The sequence below is a fragment of the Phaethon aethereus genome (genome assembly GCF_964289735.1).
Source record: "Phaethon aethereus genome assembly, chromosome: Z".
Taxonomy (NCBI): Eukaryota; Metazoa; Chordata; class Aves; order Phaethontiformes; family Phaethontidae; genus Phaethon; species Phaethon aethereus.
In genome coordinates this window covers 16412681-16437741 of record NC_138577.1, presented here as the reverse complement: position 1 = coordinate 16437741, position 25061 = coordinate 16412681, and the positions used below count along the sequence as shown (strand labels likewise).

Sequence of the window (25061 nt, the reverse complement as noted above, 5' to 3'; positions counted from 1 at the left end):
AGAGAGAGAGGAGAAGTTAAAATTTGAGGTGCATTGTTAAAGTTATCACAACACTCTCTAGGAAAAGTGATTAACAATCAAGTGCCCCTTCTGAGGACAGTAAACATCTTACCTGTCCTTGCAAAGCCCCTTAGAACCAGTCAGTTGTTTTTCTTACTTGATGGCAAGATGAAACAGCAGCTTCCAAAGTTATAAAGAACAGGGGATTTTTTTATCACAGGATGTCACGGCTGTTTACTGCAGACTCTGGACTTAAAAGGTCAATGTAGGTTTTCTTTTTTTTACCTCAGTGCTAGATTGGATAAAGTTATGCAACAGATCAGTATTAAGGTGTAAGGGGATAAAAAGAATTGTAACTTGAGCCAAATCATCTGTTTCTAAGACAGATGAAACTAAAAATAGCTGATGATATCAAACAACACTGTTTAGGGTGGCGTGGGGGTAGCTGTGTGTAATTGTGTTATGCTTCTGTTTGCACAGGTGAACTATAGCATGCCATAAAACCCTGTACAGATCAAGGAATTGTCCAAAAAATAATTTCAGAATAGCATGATAATTAGGTGCAACATAATGCTTGGATTCTGCTATACATAGCTAAAATGTTGAATTTTAACCAATATAAAAAAAATGTACTGAAGTGAGACTATTTGTGGGAATCTGAAGACCTTCAAGGCTTTTTACCTTGTCTTTTATTAGATTTCATGATGGTGATCTCTGTTATTATTGGTCCCCCATATATTTACCTGAAAACTATGGAGGTGAAGTTGAAATTACGATTACACAGATCTGCCACGAACTTAATTTTGCTGTAGCGGCTTGAAAGCAACTACAAAATCTGGATGAGTGGAAATGAATGTGAAAGCTCTTCAGCTTTCCTCTAAGGATATTCCCCTCTCTCCTTCTCTGAAAGTGAGAGAACTCAAACAATTTTTCTTTCAGCAGCATTGTACTGAAATATATTACACCTCTGAGAAACAGGAAAATGAATTTTTGAAGTCCCTAGAACTGAAGAACAATGCTCAGCTGAAATACAAAGTTGTGCATTTATCATGAAAATCAGACTGCAGTGTATGAAATCCTATACATAGAATCATAGAATGATTAAGGTTGGAAAAAACCTCCAAGATCATCAAGTCCAAAAGACATCACCTGTGTGGGTCTGACCCCAAAGGTGTTGTCTTGCTCATGGGATTGGTATAATGTCAGTTTCAAAAAAGAGGTTTGAATTCCTTTATAATTGCAATATTATTTCTTTGGCCGTCTTTCAATGGTTCAACCTGTAAGTTCCAAGCGACCAGTTGAATTAAATTGCCCTCCGCCTTTTTGCTTTCTCCAGCTATAATTTCATTCTCCAGCTATAATTACCTGCACCATAATTATAGAATATGTATGTAAAACTACATTTTTTAATAAGAAAAGAGTGGACACATGCTTTCAGTCTGCTTCAGTCAGAGAGAAAAATTTTCAGATTTTTTATAGAGCCTCCATAGCAAAGAAAATTAATTCTATGGAGGAAACCCAGCTACACTGAAGTTTTTAAAGCATTACCTTTAACTAGTCAAGGATTTCCATATAATTCTGCTAAAATATGTGGACAAGACTACAAATTCAACTGCTAGTATGGTTTACAGCACTGAAAATGATAAATCACTGCAATTTAAAAATTAATGCAATGAACCTGATAGAAATATGAATGAGACAAGCAATTTATCTCCCTAAGGAAATAGATAAATCTAATCCAAGTTATAGATAAAATAAGTCTTGAGGGAAACCAACATTTAGTATTTCCTTGCAGAAGATTGTTCCGGGTACAACCTGCTGTTTTTGTGCGTTAGGAAGTGACAGTACACAAAAAACATTGCAAATCAGTATTTAAACTCATTGCCCTTGATTATCTTCTTAGCTACAACATTTTGCAATATTAATGTATATTTTTTAGTTAAAAAGGAATAAAATGTATCCCTCAATAAACCACCAGAGGCCAGTTCTCAGTTGTGAATAGTCATACCTTCTGCAACTGGCACGTTCATAGGCCATTAAGGCCTTTGAAGCAGTCCCCCAATAACATCCTTCTCTAAATTAGAGAGACATGGATTTGATGGGTTGGCTGTTTGGTGGATGAGGTATTAGTTGGATGGTCACATCTAGAGGGTAGTGGTCAATGGCTCAATGTCCAGATGGAGATCGGTGACAAGAGGTGTCCCTCACCGGTCCGTACTGGGACCAGTACTCTTTAATATCTTCATCGACGACATCGACAATGGGATTGAGTGCACCCTCAGCAAGTTTGCAGGTGATACCAAGCTGAGTGGTGCTGTTGATATGCCTGTGGGATGGGATGCCATCCAGAGGGACCTCGAAAAGCTCATGGAATGGGCCCATGTGAATCTCTTGAGGTTCAACAAGGCCAGCTGCAGGGTCCTGCACCTGGGTCGGGGCAACCGCTATCAATACAGGCTGGATGATGAATGGATTGAGAGCAGCCCTGCCCAGAAGGACTTGGGGGTACTGGTGGATGAAAAGCTGGACATGAGCCGGCAATGTGCGCTCACAGCCCAGAAAGCCAACCATATCACAGAATCACAGAATCACTAGGTTGGAAAGGACCTTCAAGATCATCAAGTCCAACCATTAATCCAGTGCCACCATGTTCCCTAAACCATGTCTTGAAGTGCCACATCCACACGTTTTTTGAACACTTCCAGAGATGGCGACTCCACCACCTCCCTGGGCAGCCTATTCCAATGCCTGACCACCCTCTCAGTGAAGAGGGTGGTCATATCCTGGGCTGTATCCAAAGCAGCATGGCCAGCAGGTCGAAGGAGGTGATTCTGTCCCCCTACTCTACTCTGGTGACACCCCACTTGGAGTCCTGTGTCCGTTTCTGGAGTCCTCACCATAGGAAAGACATAGACCTGTTGGAGAGAGTCCAGAGGAGGACCACCAAAATGATGACAGGGCTGGAACACCTCTCCTATGAGAACAGGCTGAGAGAGTTGGGGTTGTTCAGCCTGCAGAAGAGAAGGCTCTAGGGAGACCTTATTGCAGCCTTCTGGTCCTTAAAGGAGGCTTATAAGAAAGATGGGGACAGACTTTTCAGCAGGGCCTGTAGCGATAGGACAAGGCATAATGGTTTTAAACTAAAAGAGGGCAGATTTAGACTAGATACAAGAAAGAAATTTTTGACGGTGAAGGTGGTGAAACACTGACACAAGTTGCCCAGAGAGGTGGTAGATGCCCCATCCATGGAAACACTCAAGGTCATGTTGGATGGGGCTCTGAGCAACCTGATCTAGTTGATGATGTCCCTGCTGATTGCAGAGGGTTGGACTAGATGACATTGAAAGGACCCTTCCAACCCAAAGATTCTATGATTCTATAGATTTTCCCCTAAATTTCTCCATTTTTGTTTCTTAGACCTTCTGTGGCACATTTGTTCCCTTCGAAATGCTCTGATTCTAGTAAAAATAATAGTAAGATATGGGTTGTTTATATCATAGTTTGGAGGCACAGAATTATATTTTTCTCGTGTATACAGTTGTTATAGTCTATGTATGAATTCTAGAGTCATTCCTGCAGTTGACTATGCTAAATCCCATTGAGTCAGCTATAATCATTCCTGAGTGGATGCTTTAGAATCGAAGATGCAGAATTTAGGACTCTGAAGATAAACTCCGTGAATGCACCTGCTAATTCTACTCAGTAAGCCTAGATGATCACTTACTAGCAATTCTAAATACACGTTCACATGGATTTTGAATTGTTTTGAGGCCACTTCTTCTTTTGACTTAAAGTATATGCCCAACGTACTCTCTCAGTAAATCTGGACTTCTGCAAAGGGCTGAATGAAACAGACATGTTATGCTGTATTAGAAACCAGTTGTCCTGGTTCTACCCTCCAGGCAGGGTCAGTGCTGGATGGGTTTAACGCAATGTGTTTGGGTTAAACATATGAAAGGAGTTTTTGTGAAGGACTGCTGAGAACCCTAGTTAGAAAGGAGAATTTATAAAGAGGAAAAAAAAGACAGCTATGATTTTTATCATGGAAGGTGACATGAAGAAAATCTTTTCATGAACCTTCATCATTTGGTCACACTACATGGGTCACAAGTCACTCTGCTGTACTTACAAAGCTGCAAGTATTCTGAAACCTGTCCATATCCCAGAAAATAATGTGAATACAAATTATATTAATAATTTTAATTTAGAACTTGATAAGAATGATATGAACTAGCTAAAAGTTTCCCATTGTTTAAGTTGATACGTATTTTGCTGAAAATCTACTTTGCAACTAATTGTAACAGTGAAGTGTATCCAGCATATCACGTTACTTTATAGTCAGCTTTATGGTAAAGCTGAGAAAAAAACCCATTTTTTCCTAGATATGCAGAAATATTGTGGTGATGAAGTTCTGGACATATTGCTGGTACTATTATTGGAGAATGCATCTTGAACCCTAAACATCTCATGTTTAACTCAAAAAAAAAAAAAAGCTTTGTACTCTTTACTCGTAACTACAAGCATATTTGGCATACACTTCTCATATATTTGAAGTTTGATATGTACTGAAATTTGTCTTTGAACTGGGAAGTCTTAATTTCCCTGTACTCTTTAAATAATATTTCCGTAGTGGCTCACAGATGTAAAACCTATGCAGCATGCATAATGTTTGAATTTGAGACAATATATACAATACTGGAGTGAGTTTTTCAATCCTTTTATTTCCTAGACATTTTTTGGTTCACAGGAAGAAACACTTTAATGAATCTTCATCACTTGGTTGCATGACATGGGTAACAACGCACAAGTTAATAAGTTAACTACTTTAGTCATCCAAATAGTTCATTATAGGAAACAGCCAGTCATTCCTGAAAGCTTTGTTCTTAGTTATTAAATACTAAATCAATATTAAATATTCAATACTAATAGACACAAACAAAATATTAAGCATTTCATAGTAAAGATGTTAGGAAGCTTTTGAAACAGTATACTAACAATTAATTTTATCCTAAAAAGTTCATTTTATTAATGACAATTTCTGAGGCCATTGGTTTCCACTAGAAACTGAACCCTCCTAAAATATGTGCATTTGGAACAATGATGTTCCTTGTTTGCAGATCCTGAAGAGAAAATGTACAAAACCCCACTATAAGAATGCAAGACGTTGCATGGCAATTTTTTATGCAACTGATGTTTTATATATCTATATATATTAATCCTATGATTAATTTTTAACTAGAATTGCATGCTATGTATGATGTAATTATTTTTCAGATTGAACAATAGGTTTATGAAATTATCAACCCCTTCATCAATATGTTGGTTTTGGAAATGGATAGTCATATTTTAAGTAAATTTGTTTCAGTAAATTTTCTTTCAATTGCCTTTGCATTCTCTTTTGCCTTCTCTTTCAAATATAAATGATTTATCAAAGATTTTAAACTATTGCTATTTTACATGTCCTCCATCTCAGAATACTTCCAACTGCTATTCTTTGGTTTTTGCGTATGAAATGATAACATGCAATATAACATTAACTGGCTCAGATTTATAAATATTTCTTATTAAAAAAATAAGTTGTTCTTAAGGCTTTTTATCAGAAAATTAAAAGTTTCACCTATAGTTCAATTGGGAATTAATTTTGTGTTCCCCTTTAGATAAGGATAGGCTTCTGCATATGATTACATACCTGTAGTTTGAAATCACCTTTCTTATGCCAGTCAGCACTGCCCAGGCAAAGCATTCTGAGTATCTAACCTCGTATTTAGTCACCATAAGTCTCAGTGCTGTGAGCTTTTACATACCGAAGTACTTCAGATGAAACCTGTGGGTTTTCTTTTGGGAGTAAGATTACATGCATGTAATATTATTATTTAATTAAGTTAATATTAATATCTTTAATATTTTCCAGCTGTGAACATTAAATATAGCTTTAGATGCACATTTTCAGGTGTTGTTTATGCTTAATGTGCTTGTCTCTACATTCTCACGTAGAATGGGAAAAGCCCTCCACCAGCTATGTCGTCTGAGACTTAATACATCATCTCTATGTCGTTTTGAGAATATAAGGCATTAAATAGCTGTTACGTGTTATATACCGTTGAGGTAGTCTGTGCATCTGATCTGGAAATGAGAGGTAGTCTGTGCATCTGATCTGGAAATGAGATTGATGAGAAGTATTGCTTAAAAAAGGACAAATTCTCCATTTGGTCTGATCATGTTTTTCATGATGTATAAGCAACAATCAGCAAAGTAGACTTAAAATGAATGGAGACCTGTATTAGGTCTGCATTTTCCCCTTTTCCCTTTCTCCAAAATTGTCCCCTTTTTTGGAGGTGTACAAAGCTGAAAAAGCAGCTTTACCGCCTAACTGCAAGTAGAATCAGGAGACATGAGGAGAATAAAAGAAAAGAAAATGACGAAAAGATTGTACCCAGGCATTTCTTAAAGTGTGGTCTGGATGGAAGGAGGGCAATAATCAAAAACTTTCTGTGGTCTTTGTTTTCAAGGTGTGAGGAGTGTCTCCCACAATCTTTGTGTCTCTGTTGTTACAGAATGTCTGACAATAGCATAATCAAAAGCACTGAGCTTCAGTAGTGTTAAGTTTACCTGCTTGCTTTGAGCAGCTCCAAAGCAGCATTAATTGTGCAACATGAAACCATGGTCTGTATCTAAATGAATATGCAGGTTAGGGAAGCGGAGCAGAGAACAGCTCTCTGCACATTATGAATAAAGTAGGAAGTGTGTGATCAGCTGCTGCAAATGTTGTTGCAAGTTCTTAGCAAACCCTCTGTAAAACCCAGAGGGCTTCCCAGATCGTGCACGTAGAAATGGTGAAGTGTTTTGCAGTAAAACTGAAAACCAATGTTACATTTGCAGAGTAGCTCAAAAGCATTTTGTTTTATAAAGTATGCTTTTTTAATACTTTTTTATACAAGTATGCAAATCTTTTGACCATGTAACTGCTTGAAGAATCCTGAAGTCCTTTTTTAATAAAAACTAAATAAATTAATTAAGAAATTTTAAATTCTAGGCATTTTTTTCCTGCAGAATATTTGAAGTCTCCTTGCAGTAGCTGATCATTGTCAGATTTTCTTTACATTAATAAAAGCAGAAGGGGTCAGCACATTATCAGTTGCTCACTGCATCAGGGGTCAAAGGGAATAATGTCTTGCCAAAGGCCATTCTCTACGCCAAATAAAGAGGGGGATGGTCTGCTTTTTAGGATATGAAGTGAAGAAACAGTTTTTTCCATGTATGTGCCTTATTATGGAAGGGATTTTCTTACATATGTCTATTGGTATGTATTTATGGTGAACCAGGTGCGATCAGAGTGAATTTGAAATGGAAGGTAGTGTGGGATACATTGCTGTTCCATTCCAGTTTTGTTTAGCATGCAATCTTGAACCAGAAATTTCTGGGTTGAGGCAATGGATGGCTTAGATGCTACAGCCTGATACCTTAAACATAATTAAGAGTTAAGCCTCTGCAGTTAAAGTCTGGACTGTGTAGAGGCTACAGGACACAGGCTAATGGATTTGCAAGAGAGTGTGTTGCTGGTAAGATGCAATACTACTGACTTTAAGAGCTGGTATACATTATTGCTGCAATCCAGAGAAGGTGTGAGAAAAATATGTATAACTGAAGCCAGGCTGCCCTCTGCCAAGATGAGATAGTTTCCTACTACAAGAGAGATTATCAAAATTATTATTTGTCATTGTTTCCAGTTAAAAGCTTTGTGCCAAGTAATAACATCCTATTGTAATACAGGTTGAAGCAATCATCAGGGTTTGTATCTTCAACCAATGGATGTTGAACTGCAGGTGTGAGTGCTAAAAACGTTTTGGGTTTTTTTTTTCTTTGTCTGCTTCAGTTCTGCTCAGGTTGATAATTAGATACTGTTCTTCATCTATGTGCCAATTTCTCATCCAAGCAGTGAGATACCCTGGTATTTAGGGAGGGAGAGAGACATGTCATTTCAGCTTTGTCAGTACTGGAGCCCATATCACCATTGCACATGAGTTCAATTTATTTTATGATTTTGAAAAAGACTTGGGAGAACTGGCCCTGGCCAAAGTACTGGTTCCCAAAGATTCATATCCCACCAAGTACTGCTTGTCGTATGTGTTACTCCAATAAAAACTCCAGGCACTGCTGGGCTTTCCCTTCAGTTTGCCACATATTTCTAGTATTATCGTCTCAGGACAGAGTAATACAGCATCTCAGGACAGCACTGAAGATTTTAGCAAGGCAAGAATGGATCTTTTTTCTCATCCTACCTTGAAAGTTGCTTTTGACTACATAGAGTACATAGGGTTCCAAAAAGCTGGACTTATTTTAGGTTTTTTAGTAGTTTCCAACTTCACAGAGGAAAGGCATGCAAATTATAGAGTACTGTTATATGCAAGTTGATATCTCCTGAGGCTGTTAGACACAGAATATCTGGACATGATGAAAAGATGGGATCTTTCTCTGGATGTTATGTTAGCTACCAAAGAGATATCAGTATTTCCCTTTCACAAGCTAGGAATGGCAAGGGACAAAGTGACAAATTTTCCATCAAGACAATTTCAGTGTCCTGAACTTCCTGATAAATAAACATTCTCCAAGAATGTAGGTGACCTTTTGATCACTGCATGTATGGAAGTTGTCTGAGAAGGTTCCCCAAGAAGAAGAAATGTTTGACGTGTTCTGTGGGCGGTTCTGCTAGAAATGCTGAAGCTCTGAGCATGATTAAAGAAGTTTAGTACCACAATCAGCAGCGTAATATTTGGTACTTTCATACAATATAATGTACTTTGGATATTATGTACATATAATATACTTTGGATATTTGGTACTTTCTATGGCAAGTTTCTCTTAGCTGCTACACAGCTGCACAGGTTTTGAGGAACTCATTCCTTTTTCATGTCTTCTTTCATTTCTTTGTGAAGTGCTTCAGTTTCTGCATCTGTTTCTTCAGTGCAGCCCAGCATGTGAAAAAGCTGAAAGTCCCAAGAAGAGAGAAGAGGCTATTCGGAGACTGAGGTGTTAGTGGTCAACGCTACCACACAGTGATGGTCCTTAACATTGTTTCCTGTCATGAGGGTGCTTTGGGTACACGTGAAGCCAAGATGTAGTTTCAATTTGATTTCTTGTTCTGAGTGTCCAGAGCTGACTTCAGTTCCACTAACTGTGCAGAGCCTTTCCATGTCCTGCGAGTACCAAGTGTCTCAGGGATACAAAAAGATGGAACTGAAGTCAAAATGAAATGATCCATTAAAATAGGAAATTAAACACTACTGAAACATTACAATACCCTTGGCTCTGCAGGCTTTATTATAACAGCTTTTTCATACTGAGTGTCACCTTCCAAACTAACTCATCCCATTATTTTCAGTATTAGAATTAAAGCATTTTATACCCACATCAGCCTCAGTCCTAAGTGTAGGTAATTACAACTCTAAAGGCAGGGAAGAGTCAGTTCTAATAGCTAGAGAATAAAAAAGCAGTGTTTCCATTAATATGATGATCATGTAGTTATTGTTAGATTCCAGCAATGGGCATAAATTAAAAGGGACAGGTTGGTTAGCCCTTATACTTAAAAATAAGCACTTAATCTAAAATGCATGTGGCATCCTTTCCCGGCTCAGTTTCCTATTGCCTGGATTCGGCTCTCAAGAGACATCTGATAAAAGAAGTATTAATGCACAGAGATTGGGCAGAATTTTTACCTTAGTCCTACAAACTATCACAATGAAGTAACGCTGTACGATGACATAATGCATGTATGTATGTTGTGCATATACACAATACTGTATTAGGGTGACATAAATATAACCACAGAAAAACTGATATAGGATTCCCTATTAAAACACAAAAACTTGAAAGTATAATTAATATGAATTAACATGGCTTTAATGAAAAAAATATTTCTGGCTTCTTTCTTTGTTTAGAATCTGCTTAAAAGAATTCAACTGCAGATACATGCTTAGATTGTCAGTGCTATTCACCTTTATCAGGGACTTCAGAACAATAAGAGATTATAGGTGATAAAGTCTGTGGATGAATAAAGACTGTGAAGAGTTAAATGCAAAGAAACAGTCAGACTCAGATACAACAAGAGCACAATCATGTGTCATCTTGGTTCATGTAAACAAAGTTTGTCTTTACTCAAATGCAAACATATGTGTAGAGTGAAGAAACTTCAACCATATCTGTGAAACAAGGTAGTGTAATAGCTTGGGAAAAAAATCTAGACATCATAAACAACTCTACAGTTGAGTAAGGACAATGATGTGACAGGAAAGTCTAATGCATAACGATTGTCAGCTCTAACTCTAAATTCTTGAAGTTTTATTCTTAAGGAATCTTCATATATTTATGAAATTTTTGAATAAAATAATTTTTTGCTAATGTGCCTTAGGTTGATATTCAGTGTCTGCACTTAGAAAACAGGAGAAGGGATGCTAATTGGAGAAAACACTGAAACCCCCTGGATGCAATCAGTAGAGCTATGCCCAGATGAAGAATGACTTGTCATTTTCATCACTGCATGTGGCAGACAAGTGCATGTTGTGTAGAATTCCAGTGCCAGATTTTTTACAATGCTGGAGAAGTTGGAGAGATTACAGAAATAACTACAAATTAATCGCTAGATGCAAAAAAGAATGCCTTGAGATGAAATTAAAAAGGCTCGGTCTTCAAAGTTATCAAAAAGAAATCTGAGATATTTGTTAAGTACAGTGGTATTAATACCATATGAGTAGAAAACAGTGGTTAATAAAAGGTTTTTGATCTAGTAAGCAAAGGTAGAAATAAAAGTAATAGAACCTGAAGCCTGATGAACTTGGAAAACAATAAGATGCAGATTTTAACAGTGAGTGAACTTAACCAAACAAACTCTGTAGTGGTACATTCTTTCCCTCATCTTCAAACAAGTGGGATATCTTTCTGAAAGACAAGTTTTAGCCAAAACGGTATTTTAGTAGATCTCTAGTTGTTGGGCACAATATAGGGGCAAGTATCTTAAATGTGATGTCTTGTAAAATACAGGACAACAAACAGAGAGGATGTCATCATTGAATTGTAAGGCATGCAAAGAAGTTTTTTGGTCCATCCCTATGTGTAGGGTAGAAACAACTGTACTAGAACTTATTCATGCCATAAATTTATCACACTTCTTCACTGTGGACCTCAAGCCATGGAAATTACATCTTCACTTTTAGAAAGTGCCTCCTCATAAATGCTGCTGGCCTTTAAACACATTACTTCTTGCCTTCTCCACCATGGAAATGAAGGGAAAAAAAAAATTCCTTCTTCTTTGCTAGAGACTTAGGTATCCATTCTGTTCTACCTCAGTCTTAGCACATTTCCCTAAGCAACCACCATTTGTTCAGTACCTCCAGGAATTCATGTTTTATAGACCTCTAATCATTCTCACTCTTCTCCTTCAGGCTCTCTCCAGCTGGCACACATTAAACCTGATGTAGCCTTCTCAGTACTAAGTGAAATAATTGTTTCACTTGACTTCTGGGCCATACTTTTGAATAAAATGATAAAAAGATATGTGAATAAAAAGATATGTGGTACTGTACAACTTTAATCTTGGCTTATCTTAAATTGTAAGGGTCTGCTTTTGCAAGATGAATGTTCCTTAATGACAACACCAAAGAATTTACCCGTATCATCAGCAGTGTTGGGACTTTTAGTACCTTGCTGTTTAAGTAGTGGAGAACCTTAACAGGTTTCAAAGGTACTGTTGTTGACGTGTACATTAACAAGTTGCTCCAAGCAGCCATGAAGACCAGTTTATCCAGAAATTTTTGAGTTCTTTGTAAGTAAGAAGAAAAACTGTCAAAGCTTAATAATTTTGCTTTGATTTCCATCTGACACATGAGAGGTCCTTCTAATAGTTATCTATTTCCCTTCTTCTGTCTATCCCAAGGACAGAATTTCAGACTCCCAAGGATCTAGGGAAAGCTCTTCCAGTAGTTTTTCTAACTTTCAGTCACGATATTAAGCATTACCAAATATTTGCCATTGTTCTGTGTTTAAGCCACTTTTTTCCAACATGGTGAAAGTTTGTTTTTCTTGACAAGGTTTTAACCTCCACTATACAAGTGTGAACTTGAAGAAAATCTCCAGAAGGGTGTTCTTTTCAATTGTAATTCGTTTTAACTGAACTGTGAATTTACTTTTTCCTTCTGCTTTCCTCTTCCTTAGATTTTGTTGGACTTCCCTCCATACAGCTGGGGACAATTATTTCAGGGTAGCTTTTAATCCACTCATGATTCTTGAAACAAAATTCTAGGTTTAACATCATGGCGTTCAAACAGTGATTTCATTTGGTTATGTTGAATAACTTCTCTCAATGCAAACTCTCACAGCAATGGCTACTATGGTTTGGCTGTGGCTTGTACACAAAGCATGAATTCAGTGTGGCGCACACACACACCAGCCCGCTCATGTAATTATGGCTTCTCTGCCTGGTGCACTGCTTTATCTTGTTTTTAAGGCTGCACCTGTTTCTTGAGGGTGTAACTTTTGTGCAGCTTCTCAAACTGCCACTTTTCCAGTATGGGATTGCTAGAAAATTAAGTCCAGCCTTTTACAATTTATATTACAAACATATTTGAAGATGTACAGAGACCTGTACACCTCTTAATCAATGCCAAATTATCTCTTAATCTCTCAACCATTCCCTTGAAATTCTGTCTCTGAACAAGGAAAACTTCAGCAAGACTGCATCAGTGCTCATGTGAAACTCTGGAGCTGGTCTTTTCAAGGGAACTGTAGAATTAAATGGTGATTTAGTTTTAAAGCACAAGAGCTTATATACTGGATGAAATGATGGTTTTGTGTTGTTTGTATCTTTGCAAAGATATTTTCAAGGCCTTCTATAGGCATTACGTTCTTCTAGGCAGAGTCTCACCACTCTAGTAAGATAAGGCAGAAAATATACCTAAGAAGCAGGTTCAACAAAATGTATTTGCTCTGTGGTATGTGCAGTAGTGGTTCTTTATCCTAATACTTCATGTAAACAATGAGGTTCCTTCCTCAACTGTTTGCTTGCCAAATTCAATCTGTTCTGCTTTTTTCCAGGCCCTAAAAGTGAAGGTTTGAAACAGATAGCACCTCCCTCAGCAGCGCTTTCCCCACCTGCACCACCACCACACGCTACTATGCAGTTGCCACCTCCTCCACCAGCTTCTCACCCATCCCTGCAGACCCCAGCAGCTCCCAGCCTGCCTCCCAGAAACATCAAGCCCAGCTCTGAAACAATGTAAGTGAACATAAACCCCAAGGTCTTAATTTTCTCCCCTTTTTCTGCCTATTACTTTGCTCATGCAGCAGCAGATTAAGACTGCAGATGACCCAGGTTTCTGGGGGAGTGAGGTCCTACACCACTTACCTTCCTATCCTGTCGCTGGCCTGTTTGATTAGTTTTTATTAGCTTGAACCCTCCATCTATTCAGTTGTTTCCCTAAATTATCTTATCTCTAACACTTTTTTCGTCCCTGTTGGTTGGGGGGAGGGAACAGACACCCGCTGGGTTTTTTTACACCTGGAGGGTTCAAAGACTTCATACACTGGTACAAAAGCAGTTGTATCAATAACTGAAGTTTTCCCCCTGCATTTTCCTGGGGGCAGAGGGCCAGGAGGGCCAGGTCTCCCAGTCGATACCCCAGGAAGCAGCTCCACCAGCCGGCGGTACTGGGCTCGGCGCTGGTCGTGAAGCTGCGCCAGGAGCCGCGCTGTGGCCTGATGTGCAGCAAAACGGGGAGGCCTCTGTCACATATGGGGCTGCCTTCTTCATCCTTCTTCGAAGGGCAGCGTACACACGGGCAACCTCACAGCGACGAAGAGTAAAGAGCACTTCGGTCTAGTTCCGGAACTGACGGGCTGAGGCTGAGCAAGGAGCAGGCTCTGCGGCCAGCAGCTACTACAAATAGCAGCCAGCGGCAGACAGGGAGAACAGATGAGGCGTTCGAGAGGTGTGCGTCAGCACGCGTGCCGCCTTTTGGCACGCACCGTGTGACAACATCGCCCAGCGCGGCTACGGGAAACGTCCCCCGGCCCCGCCGGGGGCGCCCGGGAAGCCGCGGCCACCGCCCCAGCGGGCGGCCGGAGCGCCGGGCGCCGGCGGCAGCTCCCGCCCGCCCTCTCTGGGGGGCGCCCGGGGGCTCGCCTCGCCCGCAGGGACGCCAGATCTACCTCCAGGCTGCCCCTCTGCGCTCCCGGCCCGGTGGGCCCGCTGGCTCTGCCCTCTGCTGACAACGCGCGCCTGGGCACCGACACGTTTTCTTTCACCCCGTCTCGGTGCTTTCTCCCTCAAGCCAATTTTAAAACATCACATTCTGCTTTCAAGTCCTTTCTTTGATTACACGTCTTTGATGGTGACTGTCAGCCTTAGTTTTCTTTCCACTGTTACAAGGTATTGCAAAGTTAAAAGTCCCTGATGATGTTGTTAGTTACATTCTCAGTTTCTTGCTTCTCTGTTTGACAGCCTTTTTAAATCTAACATCAGAGACCTTTTACCTGGCCTAACCTTATATCACTGTTTCTTTTGTCCCTTGTTTAGACTTTCAGCCCTGTAAATCAATGGGCAAGTCTTGGAGCTATATTTAACATCGAGCAAAAGTCTGGTATTCTGTTTATGCATTGTGTAAGAAGGCTGCACCTGCAAAGATGGTTAAAAAGCCCAACAGATTCTTTCCGTTCAGCCAGCCTGTCTGCCTATTATATTTTTCACACCACACTCATCTCCATCGTATCTGAGCGTCTTTGGCTCATTTTCTCCTTTTATAGTCAGGATTAAGGTGTCCTCATATGAAAAACCAAGTCTCAGTCAGGAAGAACAATTTAGGGAATTTCATGGGTGCTTAAGTAGCATATAGGGCTCAACAGACTCTCCAGCGATTGTATAAAATAGCTGGAAAAAGCACCAGAACAATGGTGAATGAAAATGCAATTTTCAAAGGTTTAACATGTCCACTTTCGTATTTACAGAAGTCAAGACAATGAAGAAAATTATGATGATATTGAATTTGTTTCACAGGGTAAGATGCATACATTTTAACTAACGGCAGTTATGTGAAGCTGTAAGCATATTGTATTTATAAGATAAGCAAAAGCATATTGCATTCATGAGTGACTTGTGTAACTAATTATGCTGGTTCTGCAGTTTTATGGGTGAAGACAGTTGTCTCATAACACTAACTGTTTTATGATTAATCTGACAGACTCTCAGGAACTGCTTTAAATATCTCTCCTCTCCCCGCCTTTTTTGGTTAGAAATATGCTGGAATCATAAATTACCAGATTTTCAAATCTGAACCAAAATGAATGCTGCTCTTTCAGAGTTGAAGTTGTATGCTCTGGTGAAGCAGGCATTGTTTTATACTTGATTTAAAAAAAAATTGTTGACTGTGCTTTTAATGTTGCTTTGTGGTCTGCCTTCAATAAGAGGCAGTGAGTCGCTATGTTGTACCAGGAGCAGCCAGAGAAGCAGATTGTGACACAAAGAATTTCAGTCTGCCTTCTGATCTCTCCTCGGGAGGACTTGGTCTGCGCCAGGCACAAGTATGCATGGTTTGGTGTGCTAGCCATCCCCGCCATACAGCAATGTGTGCTGTGGAACTGACACTGAGCCCAAGCTCTTCACTTACTTAAAGAGCAGGTAAAAGTCTACCTGCAGAGTAAGGAGGAGGCAGGAGATTCACAGAGTTTCTTTTCCGGCAGCTCAGGGTGGAAGCTGGCTTAGCAAAAGGGCCTTTGGCCTCCTTATTCAGTGTTGGGCTGCTGCAAGCGAGTTCTTTGAGGTCTGCTTAGATTTACTAGGTTTTTAACAATTACTTTCGTGTATAAACAGTCATTTTTGTAAACAAATAGCATAGGTAAGTTCATCAATGTCACAACTAATGTTGTCTAATTTAAAACAAATTTCACACTTTTAAAAATACATGGTGAAATATGCTATTTTATACATATTTCTAGTTTACAGTGTACTACAAAAGCAACCTCGAAAATTCAGATTTTTGCATTCATACCCTCATTAGAAGCCAGGAGCTTGCACATATTTCTAGTTAATATCACTGGTATTGTTAGCAGTTTGTAAATAGTTAACGCTAGAATGAATTATTTTCTGTGCAGTAAAAAAACAAATACCCTGATTTTATTTTTTTTTCATTTAGGTCATGGAAATACAGAGGGGGTAAGTGTTATCCTCCATGATAAACCTATCCTTTTTAGCACAGACTTACAAATTTAATAAAATATTTCAATGCATTAGCAAATTAATTGCAGAATTAATCCAGTATATTGACAGTAAATTGCAAAAGCACTTACTTATTGTGAAGGACAGAAATAAAACTGGGTAAGCAGAGCAAACTGGAACTAATTGTCAAAGCTGGCTAGACATCAAAATTATTTTTAAAAAAATCAAAACCACCCCTTCTATTTCCACTGACTTTTCATTTCACTGAAATTTTCCAGAAACAAGGGGCCCATTCTATTGCAGTAATAAACCACTTGTTTCAGTTATGCACACGTTTGTATCAGTGTCTTTAAGCACCTCCCTGTATTAGAACTAAAATTGTCTCTGGGACCCTAATTTGAGTCTCATTTGGATCCCTAGCGTTCCAGTTTAACTACTGCTAACCCTGGCACCTTCATCACGGCAGTGCAATCATCAACACACATAAAGGCTTTCCAGGACTAACATTGCAATTAAAATATCCACTTTGGATAAAGCAAATTGTGCTAGTGTGATTGTAACCATCCAGGACTTTATAGTTGTGGTATTGTTAAAACAAAGTCAGAAAAAATAATAGTGGGTTTGAATAATGTAGTAACTTGTTTTGGGAAGATTAAATTAATTTGTATTTACATTTTGCTGTAAATGTTTTTATATCATTTGTATGAGGCTTACGCAGCAGGTCTATTTTCTTCATGTCTTTCCAAATATATTTAGGCTATTGAAAGCTGAATTTTTCTTATAGGGCCCAGAAAGTGATGGAGAGATGTATGAAGACATAAATGACATGAGGTAGTAATTTTAAACTCTATAACCTATTGTATCTTTATTACTAAAAGCTTGTGAACAAAGACACTTCATCTGGCACAAAAGTACGATTCTACTGCAGTCCCTGCCAAGCATTATCATGTTCATTCATTTCACCTAGATAAAGTCAGGTTGTTCACAGGACCTGGTCTGGAGAATCTCCTGCAATGAAATCATGTGGTTACTGTGATCGATATAACAGAAATCTGATTTCTGATCTAAGGAACATGTCTGAATCACTGTCTGGAATTACATCCTGGGAGGAAAAATAAGCTCAGCCCCTAGGTACTATGGTCCCAGATAGATCTTTTGTTGTGATTGTGTCTTCTTGTTTTCTAATGTACTTAGAACACCTGTGAGAGGCTGGATTCAAAGTTCTCATGGTCTGAGTCCCCCAGCATAGCTACAGAGCCAGAATATGAGCTCTGCTCCTTCTGCTGCCATTTAGCCCTTTATGAGGAGTCTCTTGCCCTGCTAATGTCTAAACGTATGGGATTCGCTGTATGATAGTTCTAAAGAAACTATCCAAAAAAAAGTTCTACTTCCCTTGGAATAAGTAACAGTGTAAAGTTCCTACACAAAAATACTTTTTTTTCAGATGTAGAATGACTTTCAGCAAAAACGTATTGTTTAATTCCCTTTGAAAATAGGTAATTTTGAAACTATATAACCAAAACAGGTGATCTTCATTCAGTTTTTTTTTTAAATATAATTTGAGCATATCAGTTTAGCAAAAGTACCAAAAAACAAAGAGGAGGGAGCCTCACTCAGTTCTATAGGGTTTGTAAAGCATATTTCTTCCATCCAAACTTGCAGCAAACAGCAGAGCTGTAGCTATAGTCCTAATTACACCCTAGGGACCAGATGTCGGTACCCTCCAGTACATGAAGCACAGCAGGCAATGTATCCTGGCATGGTAGGCACATTTATGATGAAGTGCAGAAGACTGTTGTTTGTGCAGACTGCTGGAATAGGTTGCAATTAGGTTTAAAACCTCGGTCCAGTGGTAGCTCAGGCTTCAGTTCAGGCTGCATCAACCAGTGATGGCCTGGGTAAATATTTAACAGCTGCAGCCAGTGCCACAACACCTACACTGCTACCAGCTTCCAAGATTGCTTGCCAAAATTAGCTCAGAGATATTTGGACATACACATGCAGAGACAGTTTCTTACCTCCAGATAACATTTTCAGGCATATTGTCCTCTTGAGGACAGCCACTTTAAATTATATATGTAATAAAAGAGAAAGGGCTGCTTACTCTATCTGTTGCAGCCACACTAGGGTTTAGAATCTGTTGCTTTGATTTCACTGGGAGAAGTCTTTTTCTATCACATGTAGTTCTTTGTTAACCTCGGGTAAGAAAGCTCTAGTGAGATTTGCATCACTGCTACATTCAGTCCCAGCAATGCTCTTTCAGGTCATCAAGGGGAAAAGAGAAGAAGCAGGGCAAGGAAGAAAAGAGAAGAATGGACCAAGAAAAGAAAGAACAAAAGGAAAAAGAAAAGAAAGAGCAAGAAATAAGGAAGAAGTTCAAAGTAAGCTTTTTGTTTTGTAATCTGGCCAAAGACATCTAAGAAGCATTATTTAGCATTGTTGAGTTCAAAATACACTTTTCAGCTGGCTACAAAACTATTTGTTACGGTAGGTAGTTCAAGTACCTGGATAAATTCTGAATAATGGTTTAAACAACCCTTTTATGTTTGGCATATGCTTGACTTCAGGCTCTGTACTGAGGGCAAAGTCATTTTTTCAGCGCCTGTATAGTTTTTGTTAAATTTCCTTCTCACATTCTCTCTATCTAAAAAAGCCTTAAAAACTTTTCCTTTCACTTTTCTGTTTGAAAAACATTTATGTTACTAGAATAGCAGCAAAAGTCCTTAATAAAAGTGGGAACTGGATCCCATATACTTAGTGTTTGCTTCACTGGAGTCAGATACAGCAGTATCCAGCCCTGAAGAGATTTCAACATTAGATTGTAAGACATTGGCCTTGCCTTGGTCTAAAGGGACCTAAAGGGATTTCCAGCCTAAATGGGGAGGAAGGGAATAGGGCACATGTAGGGGAGCTACAGTCACTGTCAAAGCCTAGGGCCTAAATGATGAGACAGTTCTTTCTGGTTTATACCATTTCTATATAGCTGCTTGTCAGCATGCTAGCACAGTTCACAAATCTGCCAGTCATTTTCTGCTAACTAATGCCTGTTCACAATGCTCCACTGTTCATCTTTCAGTGTCATTGTACATAGTGGGCAGCATTGTTTCTCCACCTATTATGCTCTGTACACAGTAAAGCCATGGTGATTCTCCCACATCATGGCCTTGGTCTGCAGTGGAGAGACTGACATGAGTTGAGAAGCAAATATTATAGGAAAATACTAAGAGTTAATAATAGTGTGTTAGCTCACGTTTGTCAGGCCCCAAGTCTATTTTTCAGGTTACTCCTGTGAAGTGTAGACATTAGTGCACTGAATGCTTTCAGACTGCAGTGCTCTCTTGCTGCCATTGAAATATGTTATTATTCTTAAATGCAAACTAATATATTTTAGTGGATATTTTCTTTCCCAGTTCTTTGCCACCTATATAGGAAAGATATTTCTGGCCTAGTCTATAATTGTCAACAGCAGTATGCCTCTGCATGATCACATATACCTTAAAGCCATAGGTACTAAATTCTAATGTGGTTTCTCCATAACGTGTACCAAAGAGCTCACAAAGAGAATCCTGAAGTCCAGTAAACAGTGTGATCATCTCTTGTGAGTACTTGTAGGATCATTTATAGAGCAGAATTGTAAACACAGAACATTGTGGTAGACTTATTTATGTTAATGAACATTTACTCATATGAGTAGTTCTGCTGGAACTACATGGAGCTGCCCACTGGAACTAAATTTTGTTTTGTGAACCTGTGAAAGGCTCCATAGGTTAGCATGTTGGTTTTAGTCTTTGTATTTCTGTGATTTTGCCAGTCACTCCTTCAGCTGCTCTACTGCTATGCTATTGCGCTCTCTTTCCATGCCTGATTATGAAGTTAAACTGGGTAGTTGAGGACAGGAGTGATGCCTTTCTGTTTATTTGCCTAGACTACTTTAAATGTCAATGAAATGAATAATCATAATTACAGTTTCTCTTTTGTCTGAATGTTTGGGAAAGAACTCAATATTTTCCACATCTGTGATGTCTTTTGTTGCTGCTTCTCTGCAGTTAACGGGACCCATACAAGTCCTTCACCAGGCACGAGCTTGTGTTGACCACAAGGGAGGGAAGAATGATCTGAATATCAAGCAGGGGGATGAGATTGAAATCATTCGCCTCACAGACAACCCAGAAGGAAAGTGGCTGGGCAGGATAAAAGGATGTTGTGAGTTCTGTTTCTTCACCATGCTCCTGAATGTTTTCACTCTAGGGCAGCAAACATATGAGCATTATACCAAGGAGTAGCCTTACCAAGGCTGAGTCACTGGCCACCGAAGTAAATAATTACCACAACTCACCCTCCTGTCCTTAGCTGGAATGCAAGGCTTAGTTCATAGTAGGAAGTTATTGTACAACGTAATGTAACATCTACAGGCACTAGAATAAGTTAGGAACAATACGTTGGGATCTTCATGGGACAATGAGAGGTAATTCCACGTCAGCCTTCAAATAGCATCATAACTTGGCTCCATGCAAGTAATAAGGATCGCATTTTTTCATGTCTGTGTATTAAAAATAACATGGGTGTTCCTAAAATAGAAGCAGAGAACATAAGGTCCTGTTTTAAGTGTTTGTCTTGTTCCTATTCCTATGGAAAGTTTCTAATTGATTTCTAGATTTTATTTTGTCTGAAGTCCAAGATGTTTCTCTGATTGTATAAATATCATCAGTGGATCTATGAATATGATAAGGGGTTGATGATCTGGCTCTTGGGTTATAGCAAAGACATTAAAGACTGATCCATAAAATCAATGAAAATTATTAAAAGCACTTGCTTGATTTTTAAGTAGACTAAAATGACAATAAGTTCAGTAAGAGAGTATACACATGTAGAATTGGACAATACCAGCTGAGCACTTTGTAGTACTGGATGTCAAAAGATTAAGGTACTGGAGCATGTCTCATATGGAGGGAGACTGAGAGAGCTGGGACTGTTCAGACTGGTGAAGGGAAGGCCCATGAGGGGATCTTAGAATTTTTCATAAATATCTGATGGGAGGGTGTAAAGGAGATGGAGCCATGCTCTTTCCAGTGGTGCCCAGTGACAGTGTAAGAAGCAACAGGCCCAGACTGAAACACATGAAATTCTGTCTGAACATCAGGAAAGAGTTTTTTACTGTGAGGGTGACCAAGCAAGGAAACAGGTTGCCCAGAGAGGTTGTGGAGTTTCCATCCGTGGAGATCTTCAAAACCTGATGGAACACAGTCCTGGGAAACCTGCTCTAGTGGATTCTGCTTGGGCAGGGGGATTGGCCAAGATGATCTCAAGAGGCAAGTTCCAATATCAGCTATTCTTTCATACTCTGAAGTTTTGTAAGTAAGTCTTTTGCATGGATCATTTTGTACATAGGAAAGCAAATTTTGGTGAGGGCTGGGAGAAGGGCATTTTCCTGAGCATGTAAGGTCAATTAGTTAATTTACCCTTAATTAATTTACTTCTCACAAACCAATTCTTGCCTCAGCAAAACTGCAAGCTGTACGAGACTTCTCAATGACAAGTGTCAATGGTACAGCTCAATTTATTTCAACAGTGCTTCAGCCTTCAATGTTCACAGGCCAGTAATGGTCTGTGAAGAAGACCAAGCAACAGAGGTAATCAGTTCTGATCATTTAAATAAAAGAGAAAAATCAATGTGTTGCAGATTTGAGGGGAAGCACACAAAAAACTGGGCTCACTCGGAAGCAGCAGAGTGGGGGATTTTCCATTTTCATGAAATGCATGAGTATTTTTCACCTTTGAGAAAATTGTGCCCTCTTCTGTACAGGCGGTATGCCTGTCTAAAATTCCCCTCAGTAGAGACATAGTTCCCAATCTCAGGACAACTGCTCTGCTCTAAGTTTCTCCTGAGCCATTGCACCCAGGGCTATAACCAGATCTTTTTAGTGAAGATCCAGGGACAAGAGGATTGCAATGCAGCTGCAACATGTCTACCAACCTGAAGCAAAATCAATGCAAAGAAAGTGTCTCTCCCTCCTAATGATCTGTCAGAATCTTTATGTCATGGACTGCTATAACATATGCCATGACACTGTAGCGGTCCGAATGTGAGCTGAGAAAAGAAGCTTGCCCCATGATTCCTGGAGTCTGCAGAGAAAATTGTTTTGCTGTAACTGAGAAGCAAATAAAGATGAAGCTAACTTGACACCAGCTGAGGAGAGTTTGGGGGACACCTGAGACAGACCTGAGATTTGTATTTGTGTAGACAGATGGAGACTCAAGCTGATGCTGCTTGGAATGAGACATTTCTTTAAAAGTTTTCAAGGATCATACAAAACAATTCAGTCACAGATTCTGAACCTTCTGTTAAACTCATCCCTTTACCATGAGCTATAAAACTATCTCTGCCTAATTATATGGTTTCATTCATTTAGATGGATACATTAAAACAACCATGGTGGAGATTGATTATGATTCTTTAAGAAGAAAGCAACAACCGTCTGCCAGAACTGCTGTGAAACATCCAGAGAGTGACCAAGAAGTATACGATGATGTTGGAGAGCAGGAGAGTATTAGCAGGTATGTATAAGGAACGCATGAGAAAGAACCAATGATTCACCCCAGTCAGGCTAGACGGAAGGTTTTACAACAACAAAGCAGACTTGTCACAAAAGAACAGACATTTATATCAGAAACATGTAACTGAGCTATTCAAACTGAAGTAGTCAGAACAAGAATGGATTCTGGAATCCAGCATCTCTAAGCACTCATACTCCAGGCAATTGGAAGAGGACCTACAGTATTGCAGTCCAAAGGAGAAAAAAATGCAAAACATGCATGATTACAAATCACTTGCAGGAAGTGCAATTCTCTTCCCTCCCTCTCTTTTCTTGTTCTGTCTTTTGAAGTCCGATACTGCCTTTTCTAACACGCAAGAATAAAAGACTCTAAAACAATGGAAACAGTCACTGCACTGGGGAACTCCTGATTGTGCTCATTGCTCTCAAACTATGAGTCTTACTACCTCTTTCCTTTTGAAGAGAAGAGACTTTTGGAAGCATGACTAGGATGGCCCTTCAGAAGAGAGCATGGCTAATGTGTTTAGTCCTGAAAATAAGGCCTATAAGATCCCATGAGATGGTTATGAGCTATTGTTTACTTCATCAGAAGCTTCTCCTCTATGGCAGACTCTTACATGTTTTTGCAGTGCAGTGCGGTGTTAACTTTACTTCAGTGTGCCACATTTTCCACGTCAAATAGATGTGCAGTTAGAGAAGTGCCATCTCCAGCAGGGTATCAAACTTGCTGGCAGGAAAATATCCTAGTGATCTTGTGACAAGAGTCAAAGCTGTCACGTCACCCAACATGACAGTGGTACCTCTGTTACCCAACCTCACATAAAAGTCTGCTTCTGGTATGTGATGCAACAAACCAGTGCTCATTCTCCATTACATGTCCCGATGTGCAGAAACACATATCCCAGCATCCAGATAAGAAATCTGCATATGGGTATAGAGGATTTCAATGTGTAGGACAACCACCTTGAAACACTCAGCCATTATACTGGCTTTCACTGCTTCCCAGCACCCTAACTTAGAGCCCTGGCTGGAATAAAGGGACCACAGCTGGCTGGCTGCTGGGTGCAGCTGATCCTCAGCTGCTAGAACACCCCCATGAGCTCCAGAAACAGTGCTTGGAAAGATCTGCCTTCAGGCTGGCATTCTTTAAGTGACCAATATAGTTTTGCATCTGATATTTTTCCAGGTTGCTCAGTATCAGTTTTCCTCCCTGCACATTGGCCTCATAGCATCGTAACCTAGCCAGAAGAGTTGCTTTAGTTGTTCTAGGTTTTATATAATCTGAGCATTAGGTACTTTATTGCAGAAGTATTTTTGGACAATCCTTTTCACTATGGCAAGTATTACAATTAACCACCTCAATGCAAGGAATTTAGAAAATTTATTGAATTCAAAAGCAAACAAGAATACTTATACTGTTGCATGCTAAAATAACAGTGTAAGGAACTTGAAAGGATGAATGAATGGCTCAGATTTGTTAAATCCTTTGAGCTGTATTTTGACATTTCTATCTTCTCTAGTGATTAACAGCATTCTGTTCAGTTCATGAGCGTGAACTGTTGGAAGGTCTGACATACATCAACATGTTTCGAAACCACTGAAAGAATGCCATACTAAAAAAAACCTCTTGATCAAATAGTATTATCTCATTATCAGTAGTATTGATAATATTCCAAAATTAATAAATGGCTACGGCTGTTGTATTTCAGGATTTCTTGGTGCAAGAGTTTAACAAATATCTTGTTTTGATATATAAGTTTAAGTAAGGCTCTGACCTGGAAATAATCTCAGCTACTGTGAACCTATTAGGTTTTTTCAATTACTGTTAGAACAGTGGGCTAATATGGAATCCTTTAAATGTTAGAAACATGCAGTTGGAGGTTTAAAGTACCACCCAATGAAAGCTAGTTAAGCAATAAAATCATTTGTTTACCATTTCATGTCAAGAAAATCCCCACATAAAGGATAAATCTAAAGGGTGTGGATGCACTCTCTAGTGTTCGGTTGGGTTATATTTTTATTCCCATCGAGTTTGACAACATGATCTCCTGAGATGCTTACCAATGTGAATTATCCTATTATCCATATTTTGTACTTTAAAGATATCATCAGGAATATAAAATATATTCTAAATATAGTAAATCATTATAGCTGTAGACGTCAATTTGCATTTCCTTGAAAATGACTTTATCAGAAGTTGCTAACAGTTGCTAACAATTAGAACCAAATGTTCTACTCATATGCGCACCTCCATTGGCTTGAAATATCTGCATTGATTTATGCAAATAGAGAATTTGCTTCACAGCTTT

General features: G+C 39.1%; 1 protein-coding gene across 1 annotated transcript in view; it reads left to right on the top strand.

The window, feature by feature from the left end:
- Positions 1-25061, top strand: part of FYB1 (FYN binding protein 1) — a gene marked incomplete at its 3' end in the record, with an annotated part of 42851 nt that overhangs the window by 5210 nt on the left and 12580 nt on the right. Inside the window, exons 2-8 of the mRNA XM_082013034.1 lie at positions 13084-13264; positions 14992-15041; positions 16176-16195; positions 16983-17029; positions 18462-18579; positions 20245-20401; positions 22609-22753. Of these exons, the coding sequence (XP_081869160.1) occupies positions 13084-13264; positions 14992-15041; positions 16176-16195; positions 16983-17029; positions 18462-18579; positions 20245-20401; positions 22609-22753 (718 nt within the window). The remainder of the gene's footprint in view (positions 1-13083; positions 13265-14991; positions 15042-16175; positions 16196-16982; positions 17030-18461; positions 18580-20244; positions 20402-22608; positions 22754-25061) is intronic.